This window comes from Peromyscus eremicus, chromosome 5 (assembly GCF_949786415.1).
Source record: "Peromyscus eremicus chromosome 5, PerEre_H2_v1, whole genome shotgun sequence".
NCBI classification, from domain to species: domain Eukaryota; kingdom Metazoa; phylum Chordata; class Mammalia; order Rodentia; family Cricetidae; genus Peromyscus; species Peromyscus eremicus.
This window is the reverse complement of record NC_081420.1, coordinates 95,957,975-95,967,927: the sequence shown is the minus strand read 5'-3', so window position 1 is coordinate 95,967,927 and position 9,953 is coordinate 95,957,975. Positions and strand designations below refer to the sequence as shown.

The 9,953-nt window shown below is 44.4% G+C and overlaps 1 protein-coding gene across 1 annotated transcript; it reads left to right on the top strand.

The window, feature by feature from the left end:
• Positions 1-2: 2 nt before the first annotated feature.
• On the top strand, positions 3-8,546 carry Terf2ip (TERF2 interacting protein). Its single transcript, XM_059263962.1, has 3 exons — positions 3-794; positions 4,740-4,864; positions 7,216-8,546. The coding sequence occupies exons 1-3, from the start codon at positions 134-136 to the stop codon at positions 7,609-7,611; spliced, it is 1,182 nt and encodes a 393-aa protein (XP_059119945.1). The 5' UTR covers positions 3-133; the 3' UTR covers positions 7,612-8,546.
• Positions 8,547-9,953: the final 1,407 nt, after the last annotated feature.

The window sequence follows — 9,953 nt, the reverse complement described above, 5'->3', positions numbered from 1 at the left end:
GGGGCGGGCACTCGGCTGGGCTCTGGCGGCGCAGGCGCGGTGCGGTGCTGGGCTCCGCCGCCGGAGTGTCAATCTCCTCGTCGTTCCCGGAGCGCTAGTCTGGGGCCGGCTCTTCTGCAGCGGAGTGACAGTTATGGCCGAGGCACTGGATCTGGGTAAAGACCCCAATGGACCCACTCACTCCTCCACTCTCTTCGTGAGAGGAGATGGCAGCGCTATGTCGTTTTACGTGCGGCCCAGCCCGGCCAAGCGCCGGCTGTCCACGCTCATCTTGCACGGAGGCGGCACCGTGTGCCGGGTGCAGGAGCCCGGGGCCGTGCTGCTGGCCCAGCCCGGGGAGGCGCTGGCCGAGGCGTCGGGCGACTTCATCTCCACGCAGTACATCCTAGATTGCGTGGAGCGCAACGAAAGACTGGACCTGGAGGCATACCGGCTGGGACTGACCGAGCAGGCGGCAGACACAAAGCCCGGGGCTTCCACCGAGGGCTCCACGGAGCTGGAGCCGCAGCCTCTGACGGGGCGCATCGCCTACACAGACGCGGACGACGTGGCCATCCTGACCTACGTGAAGGAAAACGCCCGCTCGCCCAACTCGGTCACAGGCAACGCCTTGTGGAAAGCGATGGAGAAGAGCTCGCTCACGCAGCACTCCTGGCAGTCGCTCAAAGACCGCTACCTCAAGCACCTGCGGGGCCAGGAGCACAAGTACTTGCTAGGGGACGCCCCCGTCAGCCCGTCCTCCCAGAAGCTCAAGCGGAAGGCGGAGCAGGACCCGGAGGCCGCGGATAGCGGGGGTGAGGCTTGCACCTCCAGGGACCTGGGGGCTGGGTTGTCTGTCCAGCAGCGTCCGTTTTGGCGCCACGGTCATAGCTCAGACCCTTCTTTGTTGAGGTCCGGGTGAAAGTACATTATTTTCTCCTATCCCCTGCTCTCTGGTTTTAATTTACCTTCTCAATAACGTTTCCTTCGCATTGACTGGATGTTGTTGACTGATTGGTTTGGGTTTGGGAGGGCGGGGAACTTGAAGTCTTGCTCTGTTGCTCAGGCTGCCCCTGATCTCTGAGGCTGATCTTCCTGCCTTAGCCTCCGGAGTGGCTGGGACTACAGGACAGTAACTAGTTTTTAATAACGGTTCTGTGTTCAGAAGGAATTCAGTATATATGAAAATCTTCTACCCTTCCTGCCCACCAGCTACCCAACTCTCCTCCAGGAAGTAACAGGGTATCCTGTTTCTCTTCTCAGAGATCTTTCTTTCCTTCTCTTTCTTACTTTTTTTTTTTTTTTTTTTTTTTTTTTGAGAAAGGGTCTTACTGTCCTGAAACTCACAGAAATCCGCCTGCCTCTCTCTCCTCCCGAGGGCTGGGATTAAAGTGTGTTCCACCATGCCCCGCTTTTTTTCCGAGACAGTTTTTCTGTGTAGCCCTGGCTGTCCTTAACTCACTATGTAGACCAGGCTGGCCTCGAACTCCCAGAGATCTGCCTGCCTCTGCCTTCTGAGTACTGGGAATAAAGGCGTGTGCCACCATGGCCCGGCTTGCCTGGAATTTTTTTTTTTTTTTCCTTTTTAAGATGTTGCCCATATTCTGGTCTACTCAATATACGCCAGGTGAAAGGCATGGCAGATCAGTTTCTTTCCATGCTTTGATATGATTGAATGTACTTTCATATAGGAAGGACGGTTACTTTGTGATCTTAGGTGAGGTGAATTTATTTATTATTTATTTTGTTTGTTTGTTTGAGACAGGGTTTCTTTGTGTAGCCCTGGCTGTCCTGGAACTCTCTCAGTAGACCAGGCTGGCTTCAAACTCACAGAGATCCACCTGCCTCTTGTCTCCCGAGTGATGGAGTTAAAGGTTGTGAGCCACCATCACCTGGCTAAAAAAATGTTTTCTTAAATGGCAGTTGTGCTTTGAGGAGTTTATTCTAAATTTAGTGCATAGTGAAGTTCGTCTCCTGCTAAATACCCTTCTCCTGGCTTCTGTCCTGGGAATAACTGCTACTGTCCTGTCTTGTCCATTCTTGCCCCCTTTGCTCATAGTTACTAAATACTAGCAACTAAATAACAGTTTGTTTTACCGCTTGCTTCTCTCTCTCTGTCTGTCTCAAGACAAGTGTCACTATGTAGCCCTGGCTGGTCTAGAACTTGCTATATTGACCAGGCTATCCTCAGACTCAGATAGCTAGATGCCTTCCTTCCTGTAGGCAGACTTTTCTGTCCCACCAGTGAGCTCTGTCCTGCCAGCTGGCTTCCAAATAACCACACAGAGACTTATTAACTATAAATGCTCCACTGATAGCTTAGGCTTGTTACTAACTAGCTCTTACAACTTAAATTAATCCATATTTCTTATCTATACTCTACCATGTGGTGGTACCTTTTTTCAGCACAGCATGTGCATCTCTTGCTTCTTCTGCCTCTCACTGGCGACTCCACCTTCCTTCTTCCCCACACTCTCTGTCCGAAAGTCCAACCTAACCTCTACCTGCCTAGCTATTGGCCATTTAGCCCTTTATTAAATCAGTGAGAGTAACAAATATTCGGTATACAAAAAGATTGTTCCACAGTACCTCCTTTAGTGCTGGGATTAAAGGCATGCACCACTGCACCGAATTTGTTTTTTAATTAATTGAACTCTTTGTGACTGTATAGAGCTTTGCCTTATTTTTTCCCCATCATTTGCATTTTATTCCATTATGTGAATGCAACATGATGGGTTTCCTTTTTTTTCTTCTTGTGTTCGACCAGGACCTTGTGCGTGTTGAACACGTGCTCTGTGCGTATGCTCCCAACCCACTTTAGTATAGAAAAGTACAAACATTTGTAAATGTAGAATAGTATGATGAGCTACACCACATGTACTCATCATACAGTTTCCCTGTATTGCGAGTTTATAGTTCATGGCCACTGTTATCATTTATGCCCTTCTTCCCAATTTACTGGATTTTGAAACAAATGTCAGACATTAGAAAAAAAAACCCTTTTCATATTCATTTTATGAGTTTCATTTATATGTATGTCTGTGCACCATGTGCCTGGTGCCTGTGCAGATCAGAAGAGGGCATCAGATCCCTAGAACTGGAATTACAGACAGACATGACCTGGTGTGTGGGTCTGTCCCGGCCAGTGGGGTCTTCAATGGGGACCTAAAGGGAGGGCCGGTGAATGAGAGGGAGAAGAGACACAAAGAATGAGAGCAAGACAGGACGTCTGATCAAGCTCCAAAATTTTATTTTTCTCTCAAGGCATATATAGGTAGGCAAAGGGGGCTGCGAGCAGGAAGGGACTTAATTATGGGCTGTTCGTTGGGCCAGCAGGGAATGTTGCTCTGCGGGTATCTATTCTTGTCTAACTGCCTAATTACTTAACTGCAGCTCATTCATCTGATATCTGAGAAGAGGTTCTGGTGCTATGGAGACTTAAGCAAGGCCTAGATCTAAGAAAAAAGAGAGAAACCCAAATATGGCAGCATGTGTGTCAAGGGTCGCTTAGGCTTATGGCTCCTGTCATGGGTCCTAGGAACCAAACCTGGGTCTTCTGCCAGAGGAATAAATGCTCTTAGCCACTGAGCCATCTCGCTAGCCCCAAATGTCAGCCATTTTTGACTTCCATATTTATCTTTAGTGTTATGTTCACAGAAATACACTATTTTGTTTTCCATTGTATCATTTTCATCATTTAAGAACATATCTCTAAAAGATGTTTTAGTTGCTATATATAAATTTTACAGTAAAATTGATTTTTTGCTGGGTAGTTATATACGTTTTAGAATTTTTATTGTGAAGAATGTAAAATTTATCATTTTAGCTGTTTTAAGTATTCAGTTTTGTGGCAGTAAGTACATTCAGATGTACAACTATCACCACTATCCCCCTTCAGAACTTAGCCATTTCCCAAAACTAAAACTCTATTCATTAAACACTGAATTTTCATTCTTCCCTCACCTCAGCTCTGCCATTGTACATTCCCTATGAGTTCATTCTCTAAGTACCTCATGTAAATGGAATCATACATCTGTCCTTTTGTATCTGGCTGACATCATTTAGCGCAATATATGTTGTAACATCTGTCAGAATTTTTTTTTTTTTGGTAGAATCATGCAATTTAGCCCTACCTGGGACAAATGGCTAACTTAGGTGCCTATTTAACATATCAAAGCAGATGCTGGCCTCCAGCTTCTCCCAGCATCATCCTGGCTGACGTACCCCGCCCCCTGCCTCCTATCCTCAACCTCTCCAGTCCAGGAGATTCTCCGATTCCTGTATAACCTAGCCATTTTAGCTATGCCAGCCTCTTGGCCTCTGGGTTCCTAGGTACTCTTTGCTCCCTCCCTCTTCTCTTCTCTGCCTCTCTCCCTCTCCCTCTCTCTCTCCTCCTCTCATGGCCTGGTTCAGTCTGGTCCCTTCCAGATGCCTCTGGCTATGATCTCCCTCATACCTACCATAAACCTTCTCCACCATACCTAGAATCATCATGTCCTCATTCATTATTTCATTCGACCTGGAACTCACTTTATAGTCCTCGGGTAGCCTAAATCTTCCTGCATCAGGCTCCTGAGTGTTGGAACTGTGGGTTATTTCTGGAAACAAGTGTGAGAATTATTGGGTGGGTATATCTTATGCTCTTCATACTGAATAATAAAAGAGGTATTTTCTAAAAGAAAAAAGTCTGCATGCACGGAACCGATACAGATGGTCTGTGCAGATGAGCCATGCTGATCTGCTGTCATTTTCTTTAACAGAACCTCAGAATAAGAGAACACCAGACTTGCCTGAAGAAGAGTGTGTGAAGGGAGAGACCAAGGAGAGTGACGAGTCAGTCAAGAAGCTCTTCGAGGAAGCCACTCGGGAGTTTGAAGACACTGTGGTATGTTAGCTCAGCTTACTTCTTTCTCCCCCTTGCCTCCATTCTTGTTTGCTTATTAAAACTACATTTTTCGGGGGCTGGAGAGATGGCTCAGCGGTTAAGAGCACTGCCTGTTCTTCCAGAGGTCCTGAGTTCAATTCCCAGCAACCACATGGTGGCTCACTACCATCCGTAATGAAATCTGGCGCCCTCTTCTGGCCTGCAGGTGTATATGCAGACAGAACACTGTATACATAATAAATAAAAATAAATCTTTAAAAAAAAAAAAAAAAACAAAAAAAAAAACTACATTTTTCATTCACCTAAGGCTGAGAACATAGGAGAGAAGTTGAGGATTGAAGAGGAGAGAAAATAGATGTGATCTGGCTTTAGGCTTCACAAAGCTTTTAGTATTTGGCAGGATACTATGAGTGGCAGAGGGGGAAAAATCACACTGAATAGGCACAGTTATTTTATTTTATTTTTCTTTTGTTTTACTTTGAGAGGGTCTCACTGTGTAGTCGTGGATGGCTTGGAATTTGCTATGTAGCCCAGGCTGGCCTTGAACTGACCGAGGTCTGCTTGCCTCTGCCTCCTGAGTGTTGGGATTAAAGGCGTGTGCCAAGGAATGGCTGGATTTTAAGCAGTGTAAAGTATTCTGCTTTAACCACTTGATCTGAGTGTGTGCTTCTCCAAGTTTATTTGGTTGTTTCAGAATGTTCTTATGCTTCTTAGCAGTATAAATCTAACTCTCAAAACATTTCTAGTAATGTTGTTTAAGCATTTAGGTTTCTGTGTGCTTAGAGCTTTGGAGATTTTGTTTTATTTTTCAAGACAGGGTTTCTCTGTGTATCCCTGGCTGTCCTGAACTCACTCTGTAGACCAGGGTGGCCTCCAACTCAGATCCGCCTGCCTCTGCCTCCTGAGTGCTGGGATTAAAGGCGTGTGCCATCACTGCCTGGCTCTTTGGAAATTTTTCTTTTATATTCAGTCTGTCTATGATATTAGAATCCCACAGTAATAGCTTTTGAGAAAAACAGGTGCTGTAAAATGATGGCAACTAATTTTTTTATCCAAATTATATTTGTGTATCTTCAGTAAGAATAAATATCTTATGAATTAACTTTTTAGAAACATTTAAAAATTTTATTACAATCTTTTTTTATGATTTATTTATTTTTATTTCATGTACATTAGTTTGCCTGTATGAGGGTATTGGATCCCTTGGAGCTGTGAGCTGCCATGTGGGTGCTGAGAATCGAACTCAGGTACTCCAGAAGAGCAGCCAGTGCTCTCAACCACTGAACCATCTCTCCAGCCCCTTATTACAATCTTATTTACTGGATAGTAAGCCTGTCTTCTCCTGCCATGTAAGTCCTGAAGACTGAACTCAGGTGTCAGGTTTGGCAGCAGGTGCTTTAACCTACCCAGCTATCTTGCTGGTCCTGAATTAATCTAGCTTATTAACACAAAAGAAAGTAGTTATGGAACTAGGCGTAGTGGCGCATGGATCTCTGTGAGTTCCAGGCTAGCCTGGTCTATATAGTGAGACCAGGATAGCCAGAACCACATAGTGAGACCCTATCTTGGAAAACAAAAGAAAAGAAAGTGGTTATGATTCACCCTTGGCTATATTATCTCTGATGGAACCCCAGTCTACCTTGTCTCAAATTAAAAAAAAAAGAAAAAAGACACACTGTCTCAGTGAATGTGGTGGGACATGCCTATAATTACAACACGTGGGAGTCCGAGGGGGGAATCAGAAACAGGTGGAGGTGGAGCGGTGGCTGAGAGGTTGAGAGTCCTTGTTGCTCTTGCAGAGGACTCAGGTTAGACTTCCAGCACCCGTACAGCAGCTCGTAACCATCTTTGACTCCAGTCCCAGGTATCTATTGCCCTCTTCTGACTTCTGTGGGCACCAGGCATGCACATGGTGCACATGCATACATGCAGGCAAAATACTCATACACATAAAATAATCTAAAAAATTAAAAATTAATTCAGAAAGTGGAGGGAGGAAAAAAAAAGTTAAAGGTCACAGTAAATTCAAGGTCAGCTAGACTACATGAAACATTCTCACTGTATAGCCAAAACTGCCCTGAATTTATGGGTGACCCTTCTGCCAGGAATGCTGGGGTTTTAATCAGATAATATATATGTATAGATGTGTGCAAATACTTTCCTTCCATATATTATCCACATATATGTATGTGCACGTGTCAGCATGGATAAAGATAGATGAGAGAAACTGAAGGGAGGAGGCCCAGGGAATGTTGTGTGAAGAGCCAGGGAATGGTAGTTGGGAAAGATACATGTTACAAGAGTTCAAGGCTAAGTAAATACAAACTGGTCTCCCTCCTCATTCTTTATAGGTGGGTGAGAGCCCTGACTTTGAAATACATATAACGATGTGTGATGATGATCCTCCCACACCTGAGGAAGATTCCGAAACACAGCCAGATGAGGAGGAAGAGGAACCAAAAGTTTCTACACAAGAAGTGGGAACTGCCATCAAAATCATCCGGCAACTGATGGAAAAGTTTAACTTGGATCTATCAACAGTTACACAGGCCTTCCTGAAAAACAGTGGTGAGGTGGAGGCCACTTCCTCCTTTTTAGAGTCTGGCCGGAGATCTGATGGTTATCCAATCTGGTCCTGGCAAGATGACTTAGATTTGCAAAAGGATGATGAAGACACTAGAAATGCATTGGTCAAAAAATTCGGAGCTCAGAATGTTGCTCGGAGGATTGAATTCCGAAAGAAATAGTGGACAAGATAATGGGAAAGGTGTGGCAGGAGATGACACAAACATTTTGTGACCGTTGAAACCGACCAGCACTGCTGTTCTCTGAGCCCCAGGTTTTGTAGCCAAGCAGCATTATGTAGCAGGATGAAACAAAAGAAACTGCATGTAGAGTGGTCCCTGGCAAGCATCTCTGTGTTTATGATAGGGAAATCTAAATCAGAGAGGCTAGAGTGTACAGTAGTGATCCTTAGTTGGAAAGTAACCCCTGTCGTATTGGTGACAGGAGCCTAGTGACAAAATCACAGTTGGAAATAAAAAGGCATAGGTCCTTCCACTCTTGATGAGTAAAAACCTCCTCCTCTTTGGGCAGAAGTTGTTTTAGATGAAGAGTCCCAAACCATGAGTCTAGAAATAAGATTTAATTGCAAAGCTTATACCATGGACTGTTCCGAACCATCCCATCTCCCAGGGAGCTCTGATTTCTACTGTGTTGAAAAATGACACATTCAGCTTGCTAACAGTGTTTGAAAACTCTGCTCCTCCCCTGGCTGTTATTTTTTGAGTTCTCAGTCAAGTCTCTAGTATGCATTTGCTTACTTACCAACTCAGTTTTGTGTACAATAAAACCCTATAGTTGTGGGGGAGTGTCCAGTCTTTTGACATAACAGATGTCACACATGAACTTCACAGTCAAGAAGAAAAAAAAATCAAGTTACACACACACACACCCTCAAAAAACCTCTGTGCTGTAAGTCTATGATTCTGCAGCTCCCTTTTGTAGCTCTCCCCAACCACATGGGGGCTGCTGGTTGGATACTGTTAATTGTGATGTGTTTTATAATCTTATCAAACATAAGTTTTCTGCTGAAAAATTGTGCTAGAGTTAAAATTTAGCGGATTGGTCCACTTTGTTGTGTTGCTTATATCATTCAAAATAAATATAATTTTGTGTTTGAGTTTTGTTTTTGGTTTCTCGAAACAGGGTTTCTCTGTGTAGTCCTGGCAGTTCTGGATCTCGCTCTGTAGACCAGACTGGCCTTCAATTCACAGAGATCTGCCTGCCTCTGCCTCCCGAGTGCTGGGATTAATATTAAAGGTGTGGGCCACCAACGCCTGGGCTGTGTTCGAGTCTCATCAACAGCGGTTTCCTTTGATTTTATACAGGAAATGGTTTAGGTAAATTGTCATTCTAGAATGAATAAATCATGAAAAGATGATCTTTCTGGGTGGAGCAAAGGGAAGATGTGCATCAGAACTATGAAGAGTGGCAGAATTGGTTGAAATACTGAGTCTTAAGGGAAGAGAACCAGAGGTTGTGTAGCAGGGTTGAGAGCCCTGTCTATCACACTCTGGACACTCACACTTCCAGCGCCTTCCACCAACGGGAGTCAGTATCTGCTTGGCCCTTCCTACTTGAAGCGCTGTAGAGTTAATGCTTTGGGAGCAGTCACACGCTTTGGTGGCTGGCAATCAGAGGATGAAGTGTACTCATCTTGGTCTCACTCCATTTACCACCTAAGTGTATTTTGGAATCAGCTGCACTGAAAAACAGATGTTTTTGTTTTGTTTTAAAAAAGAGTTTATATCTCAAATACTTTCTGTATAGCTTACTTCTAATGGAATCTGTGTAAGTGAAGTGTTTAACCTTAACCCGATTCTGAGGATGTTTTTGGCATATGACATGCTTCCAGTACTATAATTCTCACTACAGTAGTGACTTTTAGATGGGAATTGAGAGGGGCTATATGGTAGGATTTGTTTAAAATGTATACTCTCTTGTTAGAACTCTAAAATGGTTAAAATTACTGCTTTACATATGCCATTTAGGATGTCAGTACCTTAGTAAAGTTGTCATCTACTGGTTTTACAGAGCTAGAATTCCAGTTTTGTCAAATATTACACAGTGACCTGATTTGTTATACCCCGAGTCTCAAAAGATATTCCAAACACAAAGCAGTTTACAGCTTACTATATATTGTATATTATGACAGTCTATCTGGATTGTCAACTTAGTTGCATCTGGAATCAACTAAGAGACATGTCTCTGGGTCTGTTTGTGAGGTCATTTCCAGGAAGGGTTAACCGAAGGGAAAAGGCCTTCAGAGTGGGTAGCACCATCCCCCATAGTGGTCCCGGACACAAAGAGGAGAGGACAGTCTGTGCTGCTGCTGTTCCTGCCTTGGTTTCTTGCTAGTGAGTACATCTCTCCCACTGCCGGTGAGTACATCACCCATCCCACTGCTGGTGAGTACATCATCTCTCCCACTGCCGGTGAGTACGTCATCCCTCCCACTGCTGGTGAGTATATCCTCTATCCCACTGCTGGTACTGCTGCCACCAGGACCCAGCTTCCTTAGCCTTCC